At 31.9% G+C, this 25,188-nt stretch overlaps 2 protein-coding genes across 2 annotated transcripts; one reads left to right on the top strand and one right to left on the bottom strand.

The window, feature by feature from the left end:
- The first annotated feature begins 5,944 nt into the window (after nucleotides 1–5,944).
- Nucleotides 5,945–25,163, top strand: LOC139089507 (uncharacterized). The gene is made up of 8 exons (XM_070639062.1): nucleotides 5,945–6,144; nucleotides 10,513–10,835; nucleotides 18,167–18,562; nucleotides 18,635–18,818; nucleotides 19,191–20,707; nucleotides 23,532–23,553; nucleotides 23,640–23,825; nucleotides 23,887–25,163. The coding sequence occupies exons 2-8, from the start codon at nucleotides 10,639–10,641 to the stop codon at nucleotides 25,141–25,143; spliced, it is 3,759 nt and encodes a 1,252-aa protein (XP_070495163.1). The 5' UTR covers nucleotides 5,945–6,144; nucleotides 10,513–10,638; the 3' UTR covers nucleotides 25,144–25,163.
- Nucleotides 20,848–23,558, bottom strand: LOC139089570 (HEAT repeat-containing protein 3). Its single transcript, XM_070639126.1, has 4 exons — nucleotides 22,889–23,558; nucleotides 22,199–22,830; nucleotides 21,179–21,778; nucleotides 20,848–21,082 (listed from the first exon to the last, which is right to left on the bottom strand). The coding sequence occupies exons 1-4, from the start codon at nucleotides 23,478–23,480 to the stop codon at nucleotides 20,954–20,956; spliced, it is 1,953 nt and encodes a 650-aa protein (XP_070495227.1). The 5' UTR covers nucleotides 23,481–23,558; the 3' UTR covers nucleotides 20,848–20,953.
- Nucleotides 25,164–25,188: the final 25 nt, after the last annotated feature.

The raw sequence follows: 25,188 nt of genomic DNA, 5'->3' as shown, positions 1-25,188 counted from the left end.
AGCGTCATCAAGCACAAGCCCGATAACAATGACCTTGAGAATGTTTTATTCATTGTTATTACATCAACATAATTTGCCAATCATTATCAATCAATTTTTCATATCTTTCCTCTTTTTTTTACTTTACTGTGCTGTATATGCATTGAATGAAGAACATTACTTTCATGATTTCTTATGGATTATAATAGATTGTTTGCTTTATAGTTCCCAGCAAAATATAAATGAAAGGTATTGTGTAAGACTCGATTGATTGCTGCTCATTTTTCATTAGAAATATAAAATTAGAAAATTTGTGGATATAATATTTTGATGTAGTGTTCGTGATGACATCCTCATTATTATTTCATAAGGTACTCAATAGAGTAATTGGTAAATCATGAAAAAACTTTTGAATTTTCATGGTGATTTAAGGTTCAAGATCAAATTTTTTGAACTTAAGAAAAGGTTGCTCTTGACATCCGTAAGTTATGAAATGTCCAATAAAATTGCTTCAGTTGATTGTTGCTTGTTATTTGGTACAGACACGATGTAAACAAGCATCAGTGTAGGTGATTTGGATTTTACAGCAGAGGCGTAGACAGACTTTTGGGTTTTGAGAGTTTTTTAAAAAAGTGCACATTTGCAAGGAGGAGATGAACCAAATGAAGGAGATATTGACCATAGGCTTCTATCCAGGGACCTGAAAACGTCCTTAGCTCAGAAGTAAATACTTGATTGGGAAATGAAGAACATACAAGACTGGGGAAGGAGGTTGGTTGAACCAAATGAGAAGGAAATTGACTTTAAGCTCCTATTCAGGGAGATGGGCACATTCTTAGGTCAGATGTACATGTAACATCGCTTCACAGTGCGTTGTGAAATTAGAACCCTGTTACAGAAGGGCCACTCACTTAATCGACAGTTTAGTTTTGAGACACCAACTTCCCCTCGTCATTAATTCTCAGAATTTCAGAACCTCCTTCTCTATACTCTTAATACCTTCATAATACCTTAATATTGGATCCATACTCCAACTTGGAGATCAAGATTGGATCATCATCTTACTCTATTGTGGGTCACATCAATACCCAAATGGTAACACTCAATGCTTCCAATATGGCATCCAGTATCCAAGCTGCAACTCTGAAATTCATAATAAGAACCATTTTTTATTGGAAGCAATTTTCTTATTAATTTTTGACATTTCTATTTGTTTCTGTTTTTCACACATTATTCATCAATTTAAATGTCAAGAACTGAATATTGACCTTTCTTATTCTCATGAGGAAAAGGAGCAGAAAATTGAGTTACTGATTGAGTTTGCACATTTTTTACTTTGTGTGGACGGACAACATACACAAAATAAAAAAGCTTCATGTTGCTTTTTGTTGTATATCCATCTGAATGTATTCATCCAATATTATCTTCTGTATTTCATAATAAATAATGACCACATCAGCTTAAATTCGATTCTGAGTTTTATATTCTTATAGATACTCAAGTTGCACAGTCAGATGCGATATTGAAGCGAAAGAGGAAAACAAACAGCACCAGTGTTGACATCATGATGCCATTTTATATACTGTATATCTCGATTTTACCATCTCCATTTATGATTGAATCAAATTGTTGTTTTGAGAGGAACGACAAAATGATATTTACTGTATTTCATGTCCATTGCATGTGGATCTATTTTCGTGATGTTTTATAGCTGATGAGATTTACTTGGAAAAGTTCTTTGTCCTCGAATGTTTGATGAATTTCTTTCTTTTTATGAAGTCATAGGCAATCGTGCAGCTTATGGCTGAATGCTGTTACTTAATTCAAAGATACAATGTTGTGCCTTGATATTGTGAATAATAAGAGAGTCAGTTTTATAGCTCAATATATGGAATTATCAAGAATGTTTTGTAATTGAATCTCATCAGCTTACAATGTCATGTTAAAGACTTAAAGCTGCGGAATTCTTGAAAATTTAGGAAAAGTTTTCAATTAAAGTGGAAGTTATAAATTATTATATCCAATAATGATAGAATATTTAGAGACTGTATGAATAGAAAATCTGTTTATTTTGATGAACGGAAGCGGAATCTATAAGAACTTGCTCAACTGAACAGCAGAAAACGTGTCAGAATCAGGCAAATCATTTACTGCTGTAAGCATACTTGAAGAGTGATTGAACTAAAATCGGATTTACAATAAAAGAGCAATTTTTGAAAGCTATTAAACTTGATAGATTCTTGTTCCTAAATGTCTAAGCTTGTCTTGAAGACATTGTTCATTTGAGAGTACTTTACACGAAAGTTATACGTTAAAGTACTGTCTACACGGTTACCAAAAGGCTTCGCTTATAAGTGACTAGCAAGTGATTGTCAAAGGATCGTCGCTTGGTTCCAAATTCATAATCCACCTAGCTGCCGTGTGAACAGCATTCTAGTGAGTCTGTCCGATTTCAACATTTTAGCTCGCCGGGATTCAAATCAGCAACAATGTTAAAACTAAGCATTATTTTAGATAGCAAGTTTGTAACAAAACTTAAAGTAATCCAAATTAATAAGGCATAAACAACACTGATTCCGAAAATACCGGAAGGAAAAACTTCAAACTTTGAATTTAATCAAATAATTGCCAAACATCGTACACAACGTCTTCAATAATTGCTCACAGTAAACAGCAGTTACACAAAATTGCCTACGTGATTCCAACACACTATCAAGCACAGATAATTCCGTTCGATTATTTCCAAGAAAATGTTTTTCGATGATTAAAATATTTACTTTGCGAGAATCATTAAAAGTCATCAAGACAGAAGTTCCAATCAGCGCAAAAAAAGAGAAATCATCAGCAACTAAGTGATAGCACCTTTCCTTTCAAAGCAGGAATGCGGGGAAAAAATTTCAAAAATAAATCTAAGTGGAAGTAATAAAGATAACAGAACACGAGTCGTGTAGCCCGTAAGAATACCATTACAGTAGAAGAAATGGAGATTTATTGTGTCGTTTATTTCAACTTAACACTATAACAATAATTTTATTTCCAAACAAGTGCATATAAAGGAACAGAACGTATCAATACAATTTTTCAATTTGATGTCTTTGTGACTGTCGTGGGGAAAAAAAGTGAAACTGATAAGAAAGTATTATGAATCAATATAAAATTTAATGACTTTAAATTCATTGAATTGGAATCGATTGTATTCATTTGGGGGTGATTCATAAGTTACGTCTTTATGTCTTCATACTTAGAGAAGTTTGGAAGTTTTGAACTTTGTGATGCTTCAATTTTACCATTGTTAATACAGTTGAAATGAAGTTGCTCGGTGGTGTAGGAGTTCTGTTTCTGGTGACTTAATGCAATCCGACCATGGAATCATGGGTTCGAAACTTGACATGAATAGGCATCAAGTCTCATTTTTCAAATAATATATACTGGATGGCTAACTTTGTAGGATATCATCAAAGAAGATGTTCGAATCCCACTATATGCTATAGTTTAAGGTTAGAGTGGGAGGTCAAGGAAGCCCTCACTCGTCCAATTATCATAAGCCTTGTGATACATATAACACACAGCTATAGATCTCTGTTAGGAAGTAGATGAGCTTAGATGAGTAGATGAACTCTTAGATGAGTTCTGAATATGGATTGACCCCCTCTTTCCTCGAAAAGAAATCAGAATTCACTTCCACGTAGTAAGCATATCAAAGTGTATCAACGTCACTAATCAATGACTCTACAACCATTTTATTCTCATAATTAATTTTATGTGGGTAATTTTCCTACGAATATGGAATTACGATAGCCAGCTGACATACTCATTAGACTCTTAATAAATTATGCAATATTATGGAAACGGTCAAAAGATACAGTAACAAATATTTCAATATATAACTCTATCATCATCCATATCCCGTTAAGAATTGAAAATATATTTTTGATTAATTTTACAATAGCCTCTTCTATGCTGCACATATATGGATGTGAGCATTGAAAACGCGTATACTGCTGTTACATCTATTATCTATTATGACTATTTTCGTTATGCTTACTGTACACGTATAGAAAAGAAGTATGAAATCGATCAATACTGTTGCAATGCCGCTAGCGTAATAAATTCATTAATTTTATCGACAGAACTTGCGCATCAATACACAATTCCTAATTTTTTTGATGGTCTTCATGTCAATTTTAATATTCACATAAACCGGTTACTTATTTATTATCTTCCTATAGCTATATTCACATGTGCACACGCCAAAATCAATTCTGACGTCAAAAAAAGTTTTTTTTTCTTCTATGTGTTAATTATTAAGCTTATCTCTTATGACATAATACATCCAATTCAATATGTGAGCACTTTCGGATGCAATCTTAGAATATAAAAGGCGATGATGTGTATGGCTTTTTGTCTGTTTGCACAGGTGTTTATTTAATTGGAGCTATGCTGAATATTGTATTTAAATTTTTCAAGCACTGCTGTTAGTGATTTTGATGATGCTGCTGAAAATTGATGGTGCTATTGATATTTTTGAGCATTGTGTGCTATTATTATGCTGAGTTCAATGATTTGATGCTGGATTTCGGAGAATAATACAGATGGAAGCTATCTGGGGTCAATGAAATCTTCAATGGAAATGTTTCTCCGATTTTGATGTTGAATTGAGGAATATTCGGACACTTGAAGCTTAACATTCTAACTATTACGTCACCAAGTTGCTATTCTTTAGTAAATTTATGGTGAATCAACACATGTTAATTCTCTGTCTACATGACATTCAAACAAACAGTTCAATTAGAACCTTGACAATGGTACCCGAACAGCACAAATTGTTTCATCTATCCAAAGTCCGACAACAGGGCGGCGTGACTCTGATATAACTGGGGATTGAACTCGAATTGAATCCAAATCCAAATTTGGAAATCAATGGAAATCAAGGAAGAGTCACGCTGATCTGGGGCCGGATGTTTGACCGATTAAATGATTTGTATTATTCTGTGTAGTCACTACAGTTGATAGTCACACAGATAATACTTCAATGTGAGCAAAATTCATATCAAGAATGAAATATGAAATGAAAATTACTTTAACCACACCTAACAGAACCTCAAATGACCAAATTTTTGGTTTCACAAGCTGTATACATTCCACAAATGCGTTTAAAGACAGAATAATTACTAAAACAATTTCCACTTGTCATCTCTTTATTATTTCCCTACATTTAACCACAACATGAAGTGTCATTCATTCCCGGTACTTTTTTTTTCATATTTCTCACATGCATGCTATGATGAAAAGAGAGTACATATGTAAATAAATGTGTTAAAAAATAATAATGATGTGCTAGAATCATATGCACATTACACACATTCTATAAATGCCTTATTTCAGGGCTTTTGAGTACGACCTTTTGCCTTTTTGAATCCGTGCCAATGCATGAAATTAATTTTTTTTTCGCTCATTATCAGCTTACTTTTTTAATATTTATTTTATTATATCATCATCATGAGGTTGTTTTCAAAGCTACAATATACCCGGCTATCTACAGCCAAAAGAGTAGTTCTTTCATCCACACTGAAACATTATTATTATAAGTTCATTTACAGACACATATCGTTTATTTATTTTGAATAGTAACTTAGCTTATTACTACTAGAAATGAAAATTGACATACAGCTTGAAAGAGATGGCCAGAGGATCTGGTGAGAATAAAAACAAAAGGCAACCAAAATTATTTGAGTCATTCACCCACACCTCGTGACAGTCAAGAAGACGAGATCATTTTCATCGTATTTAATTACTAGCTACATCATCTTCTCATACTCACCATGTCAGCCTATACAGACAACGACATAAATATAAACATATTGAATAGAAAATATCCGCGGTGTGCGTTCAATACATAGAGGAACGATTAAAGATGTGAATGTGGAAATAAAAAAATACTTTTGAATGTTTTCGCTCTCAAAGAATTCAAGTCAGTCAATCGGAAATCGTTTAACTGAAGAAATCGCGTTGCTCGAACGTGCCTTAAAAATAATTTTTTGTCTACTTTTAAAAACTCTTTTTTTTGTGTCGTTGTGGTAAAGAAGTTCCTACAATTATAACGATAGCAAAAATCTATGCGGTGTGTGACAATCAAGTTTAGATACAGCACAGAGGAATTAAAATGTAATACAGATAAATGAAGTGCGATAGCACAAAATATTTATCGTCTTGTTCCTTACGGAAAAAAAATTCCTGAAAGGCGAAATGCCTTCTCTTCTTATTGTTATTATCATCAGTTGTTCAACAAAAGTTCTATAAATATAAAGCAACAATCGCTTGCCATTTCGTCGTCATTTAATTATAATTTAAAAAGATGAAAAAAAAAGTTTTGATGAAGAAAGTTTTTGCCTTTTGTTGTATTTCTTATGCTGCCCTTGGGATTATTGTGATGCAAATTTGATTGTGATGTGGAGATACTGCTGGTTATGAATTGCCAAAAAAATTATTTAAATTTTTTAGTAGCTCAATTGGACTGATAAGCTTTCATTAATTAAAACAATTTGGTAATAGCAGATGTGATCATTATATCATTGCTGGCAGCTGTTTTTCAAAATATTTGCATCTTGAACTGTTCATTTAGTAATAAAATACAATTTTGGAATCGCAGTTTGGTGTTGATTTACTAGTTAGTTCCTGGTAGCATTTGTGACCTGGATGGCACACGTCACTATAAAGGTCAAAAATGTAGTGACTAAGCTGAGTTGTGCTAATTTTGTGCCATTTTCATGCTGAATCCGATTTGACACTGACCTGAAGTCGATCTGGTGCCGGCTTTTTGCATGTGGGATTACCAGTGACGTAATCATTTAAAAATTCCCAGATCCTCGTGCTATTAATCCCACCTAAGTCGTTCAATTTGCTCAATTCCATAAGTCTATTCTCATTACTCGTTCAGTTGAATGTTAACTGCTTGCTTGATTGCTGCACCTGTGAATGAAAAAAACAATAACAATTTACAAATACTAATAAGTGCAGCTTATATACAGCTAACTTTGAGTGTAAATAAAGAGTGGGAAGCACTTTTGATGAGATCATGAGGTTAAGCTTCAAAATATATTCTAAAAATTTTTGGATGCCTTCTTGATGTTAATTAAATGATTCTAATATCCTAACCAGCAAAAAGCTAGATCTAAGCTTAGGAAAATTTGGACTATTTCAAGCAACGTTGTTGCAATTGTCTACTGGAATCGCAATGAATAATGGTTTCGGCACATTTAGATGACGAGAAACGACTCTAACTCTAGCCTATTACTCAAGATAACTAATAGCTACATAAAAATCCAGAACTTTCCAGAATTTACTCAAAGAGTCATTAAACATTCCAGGAAAAACAAGCACACCAGCAACAACATTTTCTCAGAAATTTCCGCCATAAAAATCAGTGCATGAAAAACTATTAAGCAATGTAAACTCTAGAACTATGAAAATTACATTCAGCGATCACCAAAAATGTTACAAAATTCTTCTAACGGAACTGTCTCCCTTCATTAACTGTCCAGAGCAATTTCAAAACCCAGATTGTTTTTCTCCTTTTTTCCTCTTTTTTAAATTCTTAAATTGAGCATAAAATGAAGAGAATGAATTTCATTACAAAGTGCATTGTGCGGTGAATGGAGTAACTGGATTGTCAATTATATGGCTGATTTATATTGAGATTTATTTCATCTCATTTATTCTTTGTTTCTTGCAATTTGTGCCTTTTTGCTGAAAAATAAATCTTGAAGATTCTCACAGCATTTGAGACTTATTTTTTGTCGCATAGTAAACGTTGCAAATCAACGACTCACGTTGTGTTATTGTGTACGGCGACTTTATGGAGCAGAATACATTAACGATAGTTATTAATTCATCGCTCGTGTCACACATTCAATTTTCGCTATTCATTCGGCATTAATGAGGTTTTTTTTTGCTATTTTAAGAATGGCTTACTGTTAGTGTGTTAAGTACAAACTACAAAAAAAATTATAAATTCAGTTAGTTTCTAGTACAGTTTCCAAAAAGTATTCATCACGTGTGGGAACCTTAGCTCTCGACATGCGATCTCAAGAATAATTTTACTCTTTAATAAGGTTGATTAATTTCGTACTTTTTGAGTAGGAGTTTGAAATGTCAGCTTGTTTTAATTTCTAACGTGCTATAAACCTATGAGCACAGTCGATGCTTTTGTTTTTCTCTTTTCACCAATAAAATTATCATCTATTTTGCATTAAAGTGGGAAGAAAATTTCCGAAAATTTAATTTTCATGTCATTTTAAGGCACATTCTTCTTTTCTGGATATTTCGACTTCTGTGTCAACAACAAAAAATTTCAAAGTTTATGACAATGTATTCAAAATTCTTACTGAGACCGGTTTTGAAGAAGTCATTGAGTAATGAAAAATGTTTATTTATAGGAATTGTAAGAGATGACTGCAGACTTTTTTTTGAAAAACATTCCTTTGCAATTTGAAAATGTTCCTGCTACTTACTGAAGATATTTCTTGCTTAATTTATAGACGAAAATATTTTGAGGATTGCTTTGATTTATTTCTTTGACATTGTAGCTTTTTTATCTATCGAAAAGTGAGATAGCGAGCAGCTGATTGATAAATTGAAATCTCATAATCTTTTTCTGCATCTTTAACCTTTAGATAATAAATTCAATTATAATCGCTTTGCTGCCTTGAAAATTCGTAGCTTACTTGAGTTTATCAGTTCTAATTTTGTTACATTTTATGTCTAATAATTAAATTAAAGTATAATTGATGTTTATTGCTTGAAATCAAAATGAAGACTGAATTTTGTAAACAAATGATCGGGGTTTGCAACTAAGTTTACTTTAATTGCAATTCAAATTTTAATTAATCGTTGAAATATTCTAAACTGAGAAAAATTCAATTAAATGAACTATTTGAAACTATTTCGACAAAAATCATTAAAACGTGTTTACATTCTGTCTAAATAAAGCATCAAATTATATACAGTTGCTTTTCAATTTCCGCAATATCCTTCATAACATGCGCTACATTCGATACTTTTTTTCAAAATAAATTAAATAAGCATATTGTACACATTCACATCAAAACGATGTGAAAAGCATGAAAAAGTTGCGTAAAATTTTTCAGTACAGAAAAACATGTGCGAATATAAAGCATCAAAAAAACATTTTAATGCTACAGACATAAGAAGTGCTCTAGAAAATAAATTTAATTATTTTGTTGCTTACAAAATTTCATAAGTGCTGAAAAATTGCCTCTCACGAGCTCTTAATAAGTACTCGAAAATACGCTTATGCTGTTAAGTACTTCAAATTTTCTGAATTTAAATAACAACTTCTTAACATGATGATGATGATAATTTTCATGACTTCGCTTCTGCTAAAAGAGGCAAAACAGAAAGAAGAAAAATATTTATTTAAATACATTACAATTTGATGCCGAACAGTTGTTACTTCCGACCGATTCAAGTTCTTAGCATACTCATGTGTGCTGTTGGATGGAATTTATTGTAAACATTACTTATTTTAAGATTCAAGTCAAGATTCGTTTGCAAAATTACTCTTAATTGCGGATGGATTCTGTTCTTGAATCTGAAATGATCGACACAATGGGAGCAAGTTGATGTGCTTGAAAGTTGACAAGATGCATTCTACGTTGGGAAAATGATTGATGTGCTAGACACTACAATTTGTCTATGATAAAGTTATTGACATTGGAAGTGACAAAATACTTGAAAATTCTGAAATGTTCCTGATGCTTGTGCCTAATTCTAAATGCTGTCAAATTGCTATTTTTTCGGATTCATCTCCTAAATCACCGCCACTAATTGCAGACTTTAGTAGCTAACGGCAATTGTCTAAATACCGGCATTCACAGAATTCCGCCTTTGGTTGCTTAGTTAGCTATAAGGCATAGACTAAAATTCACATCTTAATTAATCCATTCTTCACAAAACATCCCCAAGACCTTCTCCTTCTCACACCATCCAGTCACAATTGTTTTACAAATAGAGCAAGAAATATTTTCGTTTAATTTTTCAAAAAAAAATGTTAATTATGTTGAGCAACAAAACAGATTGAATGGTGAACAATGGAATGAAGATAGCAGTCAAGGAATAGCTCGAATGATTAATTTTATTCCATAGGACGGGTGAAAACTTTTTTGTTTTGAATATTTCTATGCTAATTAGATGTGATGCTTTCGCTTCTACATACTTTAAACAGCAACACCTTTAAGGTTGTTCTGGAAATGATGTCTTGGTCTTAGACATACCTAAAAGAGAATAGAACTTTCAATTCCCGTCACTTACGGACGACCCCTGCAAGTCAAAATAAATTTAATACTTTAAATCCTATTTCTTTGTTGCTAATTAAAGGCACAGAATTAAATCCATTAACTGTGAAATGAAATGAACATTATATAGCCTCGAAATAATGCTAATTAAATGACGATGTTGTGCGAGTGTATATTAAATTATCATCAATTACAACGTGATTTTACATTTATTTTGCAGAACTGAAAAAAAAGACTTTTTTATTGCTTTTAAAGCTTGAAATGAACTAAAAAGTGTAATAAGAAAAAGGAATAGAATTAAAAAGAACAAAAAATAATAAGTTCGTGTGAGTTACGGCACATCATAATGTCAAGTTATCGCTCATCAAGTCAAGTATCTGTGTACAATTATCCGGAACACTTAAATCCATTTTATGAAGATGAACAACACAAGCGATTGCGATTCTGGAAGATTAAAAAGAGCAGTAACAGCAATAAGAATAGAGATGGTAGTAGCGGTATGCGACGTGGGAGTTTTAATTTCGGATCACTTCGAGACTTATTGTGAGTATAATATCATGACTGACATTTAGTGCTCAGCATTTATGATGATAATGATTATTATGAGAATGATAAAAGAGAAGACAAACAAATTGCACTTTAGTTTTCTCATATCTCACTCATTCTTTGATACTTTTGCCATCAGGGAATGGTCATGTTGACCCTTGGATTTTGGAGATTTTTTGGGGAAAGTTAACTTCTAGTAAATTTTGTCAAGGAGGGAAAATAATTAAGGTTAAGTTCAGTTTTGGAATATATGATTTGTTTTTGAGGATAAGTTCGGTTTTTGAGGATACGTTCAGTTTTTGAGGACAAGTTCAATGTTTTTAGGATAAATTCAATTTTTGAGGATACGTTCAGTTTTTGAGGATACGTTCAGTTTTTGAGAATAAGTTCAATGTTTTGATGATGAGTCTAGTTTTTAAGGATATGCTCCGTTTTTGAGAATACGCTCAGTTTTTTGGGATACGTTCAATTTTTGAGATTTGCTTGGTATTTAATCAAATTATCAAAAAGATCAAAACATTCATTTGTTTACAAAATTTTGACGAGAATCTCAGTCAGATTCTAAAATCAACGTGACCGCCCTCTGACTTTTTACACATTTTTCTCATTTTGGCTACTGTTTATGTTTTCTAAGAGAAGCAAACACGATGATGATAAAGAAAAACAGCAAAAGTTTTATAAATGGGAGTCATGAGAGCAATTTGTTGTGATGAAATAAGAAATGCAAGCAAAGATAGAGTAAAAGAAAAGGAGAATTGAAGCATATATTGCGGGAAAAATTTCATTTAATTTTTTATGTCATGCATGGCTCTTCTCCTCCTGTTTTCTTTCTGATAAATAAAACTTCTTGGCAAGTGACGAGTTTTTTCAATAATAAAATACTTGCCAATGTTATTTTTTTGACTCAAGATTTTTTCTTATTTCCTTTAGTCGTAAAAACGAATTATGAAATTCACCTTATCACGTAGATTTGAGAAAAATATATTTTATAGGTTTTCCTACTGTCAACCTGACTGTCTGGTAAAATTTTTTATGAATAAGAAAACATAAAAAAATTTCCATCCATAATGTTATTGTTTGAGTCTCTAAGCACACGGTTGCTTTGGGTAATAATCTTTGCTACAAATTTACAGCCATTAATATTAAGAATGAAAAGATTGTAGGAAGCTTTATAGCTATTTTAGGTGAATCTCAGTGAGATTCAATGTCTAAGCTTGTCATATTATTAAATTTTTAGTGAAAATCTCACAGCTTGTTCTAAAGCTATACAAAAGAAATGTGAATGAACTCTACATTCTAGAAGTTCTGTCCGGAGTCCAATTTTTGGATCTTGATATTGTTACAGAGCGTGGGGGCGAGGTGTCTGAATACGCTATTAAGCCTTAACATTCTCGATAATCAATAAGCATCCATTCATCACAGACACTCAAAACAATTAATGAATTATGATTAATCCAGTGGTGAACAACCTTTGAATTTTCGCGGCACACCTTGGTGAAAAGCCTTGGCCGAGACCGCACACGACTAAAGACTCATATCATAGTCGTATCAGTGTGTCGTGGCACAAAAGTTGTCCACCACTGGATTAATCAATCATCAAAACATCATAAAAATGAATTACCGGCAATTCCATAGCCATATAATTATCGAGTATTTTCCAGTATTTTTTGATCAGAAATAAAGTCATAAACTTCTAAAAACAATAACTTTTATGATAGCTTTACAATTACAATGCAAACATTCCCCTGTATAATTGATTTATAGAAATTTGCGTGACTATCGTCACAGCTTGAATACATCATAAATATTATTTATCAGTTATGACAAAAGTACACTTTAGTCATTGACCTACAATAAGACTTATTTACTTGGTTTTATTAGATTATGGAAATGCATGTCTCATATGTATGATGTTATTATAGAAGACACTTGAAGGATATTAGAGAAATAATAGAAAAAGATTGACACTTATTTTCCCATCAGTTTAGTTCTCATCAAATAAAAATACGAAAAAAAAATTCATAAATGTTCCATGTTTCGTAGTATAAATAGGCCATAGGAGCTTCTCGTGAGGCTCCTCATCATCGTTCTTCTTCGTCATTCTGTCGCATCTTATGACTCTTGAGGAAAAATAGAAATAACAAACATGATTCTCTCTCTTTTTATCTGTTTTATATCACGAACAATGTCATTTTGTCAGAGGAAAATGTCAAGTTATAAGGAACAATAACATCTAGAATAAACATTATCTCATAGGTTTCATCTTCATTGTATAAATTTGATTCAATCTCATTTGGGGTTCTGTGTACATACGGAATAAAACAAAATCTTTATGTACTTTATCTGTTAAGTCGAAAAAAACAAACTTTCAAGTCACAAAATAGTATATTTGCAATGAATTTGAGAGACAAACAAAAGAAGGCCACCTACACGAAATATATTTACCAAAAATAAATTGAAAAGAACAAAAAAACTGAAAATGGCAAATGTGTGTCGAACTCAATAAATGAACGGAGAAAAACATTAATTTTCAAATACATTTTTTAACCAAACAAATTCTTTCGAGCTAAAACTGAAGCTAACTTAGCAAACATGCATTTCTACTAATAGAAAAGTTAAATAGAGATCCAAAAAAAAAATAACCAGAAGAATGAAAATCTCTGCATCTAACATGCATTGACCGATAGTGTACAACATGTTAAACATGTTCATGTCTTTTTTTGGAAACTGAATGAACCGTTCTAAACATAAACTGAATTATCTTTTCGTTCCCTACTTCTACTTCGTCTAATTTTATTAAACAATTTTTCACTGCATGTTTTTCTGAAGTAAATACATTTCTATGAATAGCTTTGACTGTCAGAAATGGAATCTTGAATGAGAATTTACAAAATAAATTGTTTATGCCTTAATAAGCGTGTAAAAATCCATTATATCATCGAATAAAGATGTCTTGTGTTAATTTAATTATTGGAGACAAAATTAGCACTTTGGAAATTAGTAAAAGCTGCCTTTTTCAACACTTTACTGCCGATTGAATTTTGTAATATTGTTTAAGAAAGAAGCTTTGTATTTGAATAAGGTTGTATTGATGTTAATCACGTGAATATTTTGAAACAGATCATTTAATTCCAGTAAATAAGAGATTGACTTGATAATTGTTGATTGTGAAAATGTACAGTTCACGTGGAATTGATTTAGATTCAATATTGCAATTAAACGATGTTTTACAAGGATTTATAGCTAAATATATTGTTCGTAGACACAATAACTAGTTAGTTTGTTGATGTTGTGTCTAATAATTAAAATAAAGTATATTTTTTGCTGAAAAACACTCAAATGCTAAAAGTAAATAAAGGGGCTCGCAACTGCTAAATTTTTTTCATAATTCAAAAACAGTTTTACCGTTAAAAATCTATTTCAAGTAAAATGACCAACCAGCTTTAATTTAAAATCATCTTAGCAATCTCTGAACATTTTAAACGAAATTTCAATCAAAATTGTCATTCTAGAAATTTCCAATCAAGCTAATTGATATTTCCACTAAAGCATATTGAGGTCAGTATAGTTTCCAATAGATAATTTATCTTAAACTGACGTTTTTAATTGTCAATCTAAAATAAACAGATGCGCCTTCAATAATTTAACTCAATAAGCATCGACCTTTAACTAGTTCCCTGGAAAATTCATCAATATGAAAACAAACATACTATGTGTGCTGGAGATGCATGAGAGGAAAAATATTTTTATCTAAAATTGCATTTAATGTACATGGAAACAATTTTTCTTTGATCTTGTGCTGTATAGTAAACATTTTCAATGTTCATAAAGCGATTTTTTAAAACTTCATGAAAATTTTTGTTACTAAATAAAAATTTACTCGGAATGGGTAAATTGCCTGCGGTACTCTTGTTTATACAATTGCATGATATACAATATCATTTACTTGATAGATGTGTTGAGTTATGAATTAATCACAAAAGATTAGTTAGACTAGAAAATTAAGTGAAATTGCAAGTTAAGTAATCAAACAATTTACGATAAATGCATTTGCCAGCAAGCAATTAGCAATTTTTCACTTCAACAATTGTTTTGAATGATACAACCAATTAGTAAAATTGTTTTGCAGTTCTTCACAGACAATGCATTTAAAATCTAGTTCGATTGTTGTACAAAGATGATTATCGTATCTTGTTAGAGAGAGTCTACAATGGGCTGCAAAATGTACTTTTCATTTTTTGCTGATTTTGAATTTAATCGATTATTTCCACAATGTCACTTTGTTCGTGATAACCTTGAGCATTATGTGCACTTTTTATTTAATATAAAATGTCTGATTGGCGTCGCTTCTTCCAGCACAATTTTTTTCTGTGTAGAACTTTATTTTTTTCAATCGAAATAAAAACTTTTACTATCACAATACTTTCTACAAGTATGACTTGCCAAGTTGTAGTATGATGAGAATGAGGCAATTGAGTGTCAGCGTACGTAGAACAATCACGAAAGAAAAAGAAAACGTTCGTCCATTAGAAACTCAAGTGGATTTCAGCATTGTCTTGTTGATGTTATAATTGAAATGCTTCTTTTTATTGCTTGCAATTTCATAACGAATAAACGGATGGAAATGAAATTTTTGTATGCTCTTAAGTGATGAGAAAGTTCTCATTTTCAAAATTGATATTTTTAATGCATTTTGAAGAAGAAAAGGCAAAGTTATCTGCATTTTGTGCGGTTGTCTTTGAATGTCTGGAAGTTTTCTTATAATTTCTTAAGTTTTATGCTATTTTAAAATTCTTGTGGTTTTTTGATCTCTAAATTTATGCAATATCTATTGCTGTATAAGCTTTTCTAATAATTAAATTAAAGTATAAGAGCTGATAAGAGCTGGAAGTAACTTTTATTGATGTTTATTGATTGAAATTCAAAATAATACTGAAATTTTATCAAAATAAAAGGGGAAAGCAATTATGATATAATTCAAAATTTACTTGACCGTTAGGATATTCTTAAAATTCGCTGTATTCATAATGAACATTTAACTTGCAGATATATAAATTATTCTAAAAAATAATGATAATTTTCATAAAAGTAGGATTCATTTGTGCATATATTTTTCCTATGAAAAGTTTTTCTTTTGAGCTATTCTGTTGATATTTGAAGTTTATCATTATCTACCTAACTAGAAAACATGAGAGAGAATTTATTCAGCAATTTGCTGTGTTTCCAAAACTATTCAAACTGTCAAAAAAAAAAGTTTAACATACAAAATGACCAGCGGCAATTTAAGGAAAATAATTTTTTGTCGACAAAGGCAGCAATAAGAGCAGAAGTGGGAGATAAATGAATTTTTCATTCAATGAAATTTTGTTATTTCAGGCTCTGATGAAAGTTTTTCTGTATATTGTTATTATAAAGAATAAGTACAAATGTCATTGTAGTCGAGTTGAGTGTGTTATTAACAATCATCATGCAATACATTTATTGGGAACGAGTGGGAAAAACACATAAAATAAATAAAAGTAATTTCTGCTATAGATTGATGATTATTCATCGTAATTATGAGCAATAATTGTTGAATATTGAGGTAATGATGTGAATTGCATTACTAAGAAGTTGCAGAATCATTTAATTGATGCTTACTTTGTTTCACAACCAATATTAATTTCTAACGAATTTCTGATATTCAAAAAATAACTGTTGTAGTTTCACACCCTTGCAATAATAATATTTTCATAGTTTAGCACCCTTATTCGCAGTTTTGCACGTCTTTTGTTAACTTTAGCAAAAATTAATTTATTAATTACTAAAATCAAAGCGTCTGAAATCTAAATTAAGAAACAAATTACTGTGATAAAAACAATAGGAAACAGAGACGATTGTTCGCATTCAGCTATCTAAAAATAAACAATAAATCTTCTTTAAAATAATTAATGGATAAAAAACTCTTAAAGCTCTCAATCCAAATAAATCTCTAATTCATCAAGTCGAATCCAACATAAATGAAGATAATCGTAGCTACATGAAGTCAACTTATTGCTTAAATTAGTAATTAAATTGCTCCCATAATTACTAGTGCATTAAAGCAGACGAATTTAATTTATAGGAGAAATTAATGAGCAGACAAAGTGTGGATAATTGAGATAACTTCTTATTCCAAGAACAACAGAACTGCTTCTTCCAAGTATTTTTTTATTTGTTAATTCGCCAAAAATGAAGAAGAGATGTGATTCGAGACGAAAAATTGTACATAAAGTATTTTTGAATTAATTTGCACATCTATAAAAAGACAGAAGAATATACAGTAGAATGCTGTTTATATTGCGATTTGTCACAATGGAAACATTTCAGAACAAAAAAAGAGAAAGGAACATAAAAGTAAAGTAGAAAAAATTAAACGAAATCACTTGCAAACTTAGAGAATCAGGATGAAAATCTTCCGTGGGATTTAAGGAAGGACATAAAGGAAAAATTGTGTAGAGCAAGCAATATTTTCTTGCCATAGACTCCTAAGGATGAAAATTATTATGTGAAATGATCTGGAAATTTTTGAGTCGACTCATTTCTAGTGAAATTATTTTTCCTTAAACTCCCGACCTTGTTAAGATTATCTTCAATTTCACGAGCCATTAAATTTTAAATCACTATTTGCTTGAGAATATTTTTTATCTTTATCCTTCTTATTTTTCATCTAGCTCAAACTGGGGATTATGTAAAATGAACAAAAAAGCAAAGTGTTCCTTTTTTGCTTACATATTTTAACACATAATACGGATAAATTAATTTTATACACCCAAGTTGAACTTGATCTATTTTCTCTTCAATATATACAGCTTCTATTTTTCTAATCTAAGCTACCTTAGCAAGCAAACAAAATGAAAATAAAATGTGAGTCACTTTAAATCGTATGAAAACAGTCGTAAATTGCGTCATGCAGGCAACGACTTGTATACTTAAGTAAGACAGCTAAAGGTCACACAGAATGATGGGCTATAAAAGAGTCATAAAAGAGCACAATTTATAGAATTAGTAAACATTCAAATCAATTTAGGAATTTATATTTCGGACATTATCAATGGATGAAAAGTGAAACTTATTTTGGCATCAATTACTCTATGCATGACATTTTTTAAAATAGAATAATGTGAGCCTCAATGTGTCATTTATTAATGACGTCTGTGTAGAGTCGGATTTTCAGAGGATTACTGATCAGTTTCCGCAGATTTTGCATTTTTCTAGTCAAACCTAGACCTAGTTATTGTCTTTATTTAGACACATCTATCTACTGATACTCTATACTCAATCATAACTTTTATATTCTCTCATTCCAGTTCAATGGGATCATTTAGAACCAAGAAGCAGTCATCCACATTGGGAATAAATACAACATCAGAATCACCACCTCCGTTAAGAAGGGATTTTATAAGCTACAATAAAGAGGATGAAGATAAATATGCATCTTACGATCCACATTTCAGAAATACTCTTGACACAAATACTTTCCAACGGAATACTGTTTATAGAACTTCCTTGCAGAACATGAATAATGCACCAAATGATTTAACATTCAATAGAAACAATCGTTATAGGAGTACAATACAGAATGGTGCATCATTACAGCATATATCAACATTGAGAAATGATGGACGTTACATGTATCCTAGCTCGATTACATCGACACCAAAGAGTCGTTACTTAACTGATTATACACCTCGAATGACGCCTGGGTAAGCTAATTATAATTATCTCGAATTTCCATTAATGTCTTAATTATCTCAACTATTATATTTCGCATCTAGTTCCTCTATGAATTCTATTAGCACAAATCCATTTGACGATGATTATGATGATGATAACGACGAGAATGTTGAGGGAATAATTACTTCAAATAATCTTACACAAACAGAAAATTCAATGTCATCGTCGACGAAAAAGCCTGCTAGAAAGAAGAAGCGACGAGCTCCTCCACCTCCCAATGTAGCTGTATGTATAATATGGAATTTTGCCCAGTACTGATTTCTAAATTTCAAATTTTGCAAAGTAAACAAAACTAACACAGACAAAATTTGTGAAATTTTTTGATTGTGTTAGTGAAAATTTGAAATTTGGCAACAATGCTCTACATTCTTCCCAGTATCAATATTTAAACCCAAAATTTTAATTAATTTATATGCAGCTAAAGGGATTTTTCCACAAGTAAATTGTCATATTTTATTTCTGTACCCAGAAATGTCTACAAATGTTTTCTTATCTTATCGATTGTCTACTTTAGTTCCTTATCTTTTAATTGATAATACCGAGAGAGCAGCAAAAATGTACATTAAGTAACACGCGTATATATGTTCTTATTTGCAGATTCCTAAAAGCACTTCCGAGAGTGAAAATATTCAAATAAGAATAAATGAAAATGGCGATACCAAGAATGGATTAGATGAGCTAAGTCGACTGACAGCTGAATTTGAAAGCTTTGTTAAAAGTTCACAGGATGACACTCATCAGCAGCAACAAACAAAATTAATTATCGATGAAGATGAAATAATCACTAAGCACGATAATGCTCACGAGAAAAAAGCTGAAAATCAAGAGATAATGACTGTTGAGACGAGTCAATCAAGGCATGTGGAAAAAGAAGAAACACCGCAAGTGTCTGTGGATGTTGGAAGAACAATATCTTTAAATGTTGAAAAAATACAATCACCGTCAACGACTGAAAATGTCGAAAGAATAACAGAACATCACGTGATTGTGCGAGACGAAATAGAATCGGTGGATAAAACCATCGCAATTATTCAAGAGGATTTAAAAATTAAGGAGATTGAATTGAAAATCAAGGAGGATGAGTTGAAAATAAAGGAAGCACTAGAAGAAGTAAACAACAATAAAACTTCGCAGATTGAAAAAGTTGTGGAAATTCGCGAAGCAGAAAAGTCAAAAAGTAGAGAATTAAGTCCCGATATACAAACCTTAGAAGTTCATCAAATAACAACAGAAATACGTAAATTTCCAGAATATCAACGCATTACGCCCACACCTACACCATCTCGCGAGGAGACGCCTGATTTTATTCCAGTTCCAGTTCGGGAGAAGTTTGATGTTTTAAGAATAGAAGAGAATGAAAATGATTATAAGAAGCCTGAGGACATAAAGGAAGAAAAGTCAATAGTCAATGTACAGGTTCAAGAAACAGAAGTAATTAAACCCAAAGAGAAATCCCTTCCACCCCCAATAAAAATTCAACGAGATATTCAGCCGATTCAAATTAAAGTTATTAGTCCGACACCTCCGATTAAAGAGCCAAGACTAAGTCGAGATCGAACGCCAATTCCATTGGCACGAACTGAAGTCGAAAGTCAATTGTCAATGCAAGGTTTTGTCAAAGTAGATAAGCCTGTCAAATATGATGAATTCGAGAAGTGTGTTGTCTATCGTCAAAGTTCCCAGAATGACGATGAAGTGGTGCTAAGAAATGAGGATCAGCCACCAAAAGTTCCAGAACGTCGACGTTCAGTTAAAGATATAATTGAGTCGATAAATCGCTCACAGCAATTATTAAAGATTAATCAGCCTCCATCACCACAACTTCCAAGAAAGAAGTACAACTATGGTGAACAAAAGTTCTCATACCATGAAAAACCAGCAATAGCACCAAAAGATAACGTTTTACTTAAACTTCAGCGACAAGCTGAGAGTGAAAGAAGGATTAATGCACTTCTAGATGACTTACAGGATTTTAGTAAGGAAAATGCGGACATCCGACGTTCACATAAATTCCCAGTCAGCGAACGAGACACAAATAATAATTCTACATCATTTCCTCACGAACGACTAAGTAGAGATGATATAAATCCAATACCCAAGCCAAGAAGGGTAATGTAAAGGAACTTTGCAGCAAAAATGCTTAATTTTTAATTAATTTATATTTTCATTGGTCTTACAAAAATTTTAAACTGTTGAACTGTAAAAAATAAATAAAAATATTCAAGTATTCCCTAGTCAAGTCAATAAAGCTCAATTTAACGTATGAATATTCAAACTTTTAGTATTATTTCATTAATTAATTTACATTTTAAAATAGTTAACAAATAATTCAGTTAATTAATAATTCCTTCAAGGAACATTTATGATGTTGGATTTGGAACAAAATTCTTTTGTTGCGTCTCCAGATATTTACAGAACCTTGTCAAATTGGTCTTTATCGTCACAATTGCTGGATATCTATCCCCTAATTCACGTTTTCTTTGCTTCATCTGTGAATTTTAAAATTTAACGGTTTTTAGAAATTCAAATTTTTAACGACTTTTTGAGATTCAAATTTAAAATTTAACGACATTTCCAAAACTCACCTTAGTCTTAAGAATTTTCTCCAGTTCTTTTGTTTTTGCTACCACATTCAACTCATATACTATTTGATTCCAGTCATTGTCAGAGAACATATCCATAAAACTGTCAAGTGATTCCGATATTGTCCATACATCGTCTTCCTTCAATGTCGTTTCCAACATAAAGTCTGTGATCTTTTTAACAAGCGGTTCAGCAAGCAAACATCCCAGTGATCCGAGCATTCTCAACCAATTAGCTCTGATTTCTGATTTATCACAATTTTGAATACCATCAAGTATTAATTGTAAGTCACTGTCAGATACTTGTTGGAAAAGCTCGCGAGATTTCTTTAAATGCTCTAATGTGGCACGCATAAGTGATGTTGATGCTTCTAAACTCTCATAATCTTGTTGAATTTGGAATATTTGTTGTCCTAAATCTAGCCATACATTATAAATTGCTGTTGCACCTCCCAATTCTTCTGTTGTCATTACATTGCATAGATTATGAAGACAAATTAGCGATGAAACTCTAAGTGAATTTTGTCGTTTATAAAGGTTTTTCTCAGCTGTCATTAATATTAATTTAACGTTTTCTGGAAGCGGTTGTGATCGTGCCCATAGCTGCAAAAAGTAATAATTAAATTTTATTAGCATTGATATGAGGAATTTTGATAGTAAATTTGCAATAAAATTTAACGGATTTTCAAAATTTAAAATTCAACAGAAAATCCATTGTAGAATACTTTGAATTTTACAAAATCCGTTGAAATTTAAATTTGTTAAAAAATGTTTGTCTTAGCACTAACGTTGAAATTGTCAAACATGATTTCAACATACTCTGAAAGACGTTGCTTCACTGCACTTCCAGTTCATTCCAAACTAAAACAGTTTTGACGGAAATCCCAAGAAGTATAGTCGCAATGAAGCCTTTAATATGCCAAAAGTGTAACGCTGATTGATCTATTGAAAAAGTTCAAGCTGCTGACTAACTTTGGCATTTGACGGGGATCGAACTTAGGAAGGATAGAAAGCAAAACTTACTTTTTCCACGATTTTATGTGCCTTGATCGCTTCGGACATTTCGACAGGAATTTTATCTTCGCAAATTCCATTACCGTTTTGATGATCATTAATGTCATAGTCGTGGACACTTTCAGCATCTGATATATCCTCCATTTCATCCTTCGATTCACTTCCTTCAGATGAGCAAATATTTGTCAATATTTCAGCAGCCGTCCTTTGTGCCGATAATAAATATCCGACATTTTTAATATCATTATCAAGTTCTGTTGGCATGTCTTCTCTTAATCTACGTGCTGACGCGTCTGCTTCCGATTCTTCTCCCATTTCATCGTCCACAATTTCCACTGGTGTTGGTTCCTGTGCTTCATTCTCATTTAATGGTAAACGACTTGTGAGTTCATTAAGGACTTGTTTGTGATTAATTTCGATTGTAGTACTGAGTGTGTCCATTATTAATGGAAGGCATTGCATGGAGAGAGATGGGACATTTGAAGCTACTCCAGCGACAACTGTTCGTAGAATGACTGTTTTAAAATCAGAGCCTTCAAGATTAAGGACGTTTTGGAAAACTGACACAAATTCAGCTAAAATTCTCCAAGCTGTTGGGTTATCTTCTGATATGACTAATAAGCATTGAGCGACTGATATAGCTGCAAATTATAAGTAATGATTTAAAAGATCCAGTAAGTTAAAATGAAGTAAACTTACAGATTTCCATTCCGAATTTCTCATGATCCAGACATCGTACGAAACTTTGTAATAAATGTGAATTATTGAAAAATTCTAGTGCAACTGAAGTACTTTCACATAAATTCCACATAATATTAACTGCCTGTAGAAATGTATCTGCTTTTTGATCCAGCATGCTGTCTTTCTTATCTGATGTTGGTAGCCATTCATTATTAGCATATTGACCTAGAAGCGTTTGAAGCGGTGTGAAAACATCTTGTTCTACTAATCTCTCGCAAATCTCTACAGATATGCAGGACAAATTTCGAAGACATCCAGAACATGCTTGTCTCACATTTATATCTTGGTCTAATAATAGCGGTGCTGCAATTCTGACTAAATCGCTATCAATAATTTGCTTAATATTCATTTCTCTTTGACATAATGTTGATAATGACTGTAATCCACACATTTTCTCATCATTGCTGGGGTTTTGTAGTTGGTCAATTATGGTATTTATTGGGCCGCTGGATGTTGAGACATCTTCATCGTGTTCTAAATCTCTTAATGACTGCAAACCAGTTGGATTCTTTTTATGGGGCTTTGGTTTGCCCTTTTTCGTCTTTCCCATTATTAAATATTACTTAATTACACTATTAAACTTTATTTTATAAAATTTTAGTAACCTCGTGTTAATTCCACGAGTTGATCAACTTTTGAACTCGATATTAATAGATTTGAATTTTAAATGACCGTTAAATGAAATTTCTTCAAATCGGGCAACACCAAGTTCAAAAAATCAAAACAAAACAAGCTTTTGATAACAAATTTTAAAAATTTAATAAAATCAGCTAAAATGAGTAATATTTATATCCAAGAACCTCCTTCAAATGGAAAAGTACTATTAAAAACGACGGTCGGCGAAATAGAAATTGAATTGTGGTCAAAGGAAGCTCCAAAAACTTGTAGAAATTTCGTAAGTAGAAAAATTTCATAAACCGGAAAATATCAAATTAATTGTCTCATTTTCTATTCAGGTTCAACTATGTCTCGATGGATTTTACAATGGCACAATCTTTCATCGTTTAGTAAAGAGCTTTATCGTTCAAGGAGGTGAAAATTCTGAGCAAGCGGATCTAATTGAGCCAATAAAGAATGAATTTCATTCAAGATTGCGTTTTTCACGTCGTGGATTATGTGGAATGGCCACTAATGAAGGAAGTGACAATAATATGCAATTTTTCTTCACACTGGATCAAACTCCAGAACTTCAAAATACACACACAATTTTTGGAAAAGTTACAGGAGATACGATTTATAATATGATTAAATTGAATGATTCCCAAACTGACCACAACGACCGTGTCATCTATCCACACAAGATCAATAAAGTAAAGATTTTAAACAATCCATTTCCTGACTTAAAACCACGATTTGACAAAATAGCCAGCTCAAAAGACGAGTCAAGTGAAAACAAGAAAAAGTCTAAAAAGGAAGGAGTTAAAAATTTTAAGCTTATATCCTTTGGTGAGGAAGCGGAACAAGATGAAATTGAGGTAGTGACAACAAAATCCAAGAAAATAGATCAACCAAGTACGACTAGTTGGAAAAAAGATAAACCAGAGAAAGAATCCAGGAAAAGATCCAGAACACCAGAAAAGAAATCCAAAAGATCCAGAACACCAGAAAAAGACTCGAAAAGATCCAGAACGCCACCACTTCCAAAACAAAAGACACCACCTCCAAAACCTAAGGAACCTGAAAAGGTTGTTGAGTATGAGGAGGATTCAGACAGTGATTTTGAGGAATCGATGAAAAAACAGAAAATGTCTGAACTTGAAAAGAAACGGAAAGAAATTCAGGATCAAATTAAGGACCTAAAGAAGCAATATCACAGCGACAGAAAGGACAAAACTAAAGAAAAACAGGAGGAAGCACCAAAACCCGAAAATAATGCAATTCAGAGCTATTTAGATGAGAAAGAAAAATACAAAAGCTGTAAAGTTAAGGCAAAAGGATCATCAAGAGAAGCACAGACACTTGCATTGCTTGAAAAATTCAAACAGAAGCTACATTCAGCAGCACCAACGAAAAGTAATGACAACGATAATTCTGACGACGAAAATTGGCTTGGACATAAGTTAGATTTCTCTGAAAGTGCTGATGCTGTACTTGCCAGAGATGCATCAAAGAAGGCTGATGACTGGTATGACATTTATGATCCAAGAAATCCGTTGAACAAGAGGAAACGTGGTGAAACTTCAAAGCATGAATCGAACAAGAAAATGAAATAAAAATTCGTTCAGTAAAAAAATTATTTTAACGATTTTTAAATTTTT

This window comes from Chironomus tepperi, unplaced genomic scaffold (assembly GCF_022539635.2).
Source record: "Chironomus tepperi strain 1889 unplaced genomic scaffold, CSIRO-AGI_Ctep_v1 contig_177, whole genome shotgun sequence".
Classification (NCBI taxonomy): domain Eukaryota; kingdom Metazoa; phylum Arthropoda; class Insecta; order Diptera; family Chironomidae; genus Chironomus; species Chironomus tepperi.
The sequence above is the reverse complement of the archived record's forward strand: the minus strand, read 5'-3'. Positions and strand labels throughout refer to the sequence as shown.

Coding starts and splice junctions, on each gene's coding strand:
- LOC139089507 (XM_070639062.1), top strand. CDS start 10,639: ATGTCAAGTTATCGCTCATCAAGTCAAGTATCTGTGTACAATTATCCG. Junction 10,836..18,166: donor GGATCACTTCGAGACTTATT/GTGAGTATAATA, acceptor CTCTCATTCCAG/TTCAATGGGATCATTTAGAA. Junction 20,708..23,531: donor CCCAAGCCAAGAAGGGTAAT/GTAAAGGAACTT, acceptor ATAAAATTTTAG/TAACCTCGTGTTAATTCCAC.
- LOC139089570 (XM_070639126.1), bottom strand. CDS start 23,480: ATGGGAAAGACGAAAAAGGGCAAACCAAAGCCCCATAAAAAGAATCCA. Junction 21,779..22,198: donor CACATAAAATCGTGGAAAAA/GTAAGTTTTGCT, acceptor TACTTTTTGCAG/CTATGGGCACGATCACAACC. Junction 21,083..21,178: donor AGAAAATTCTTAAGACTAAG/GTGAGTTTTGGA, acceptor TAAAATTCACAG/ATGAAGCAAAGAAAACGTGA.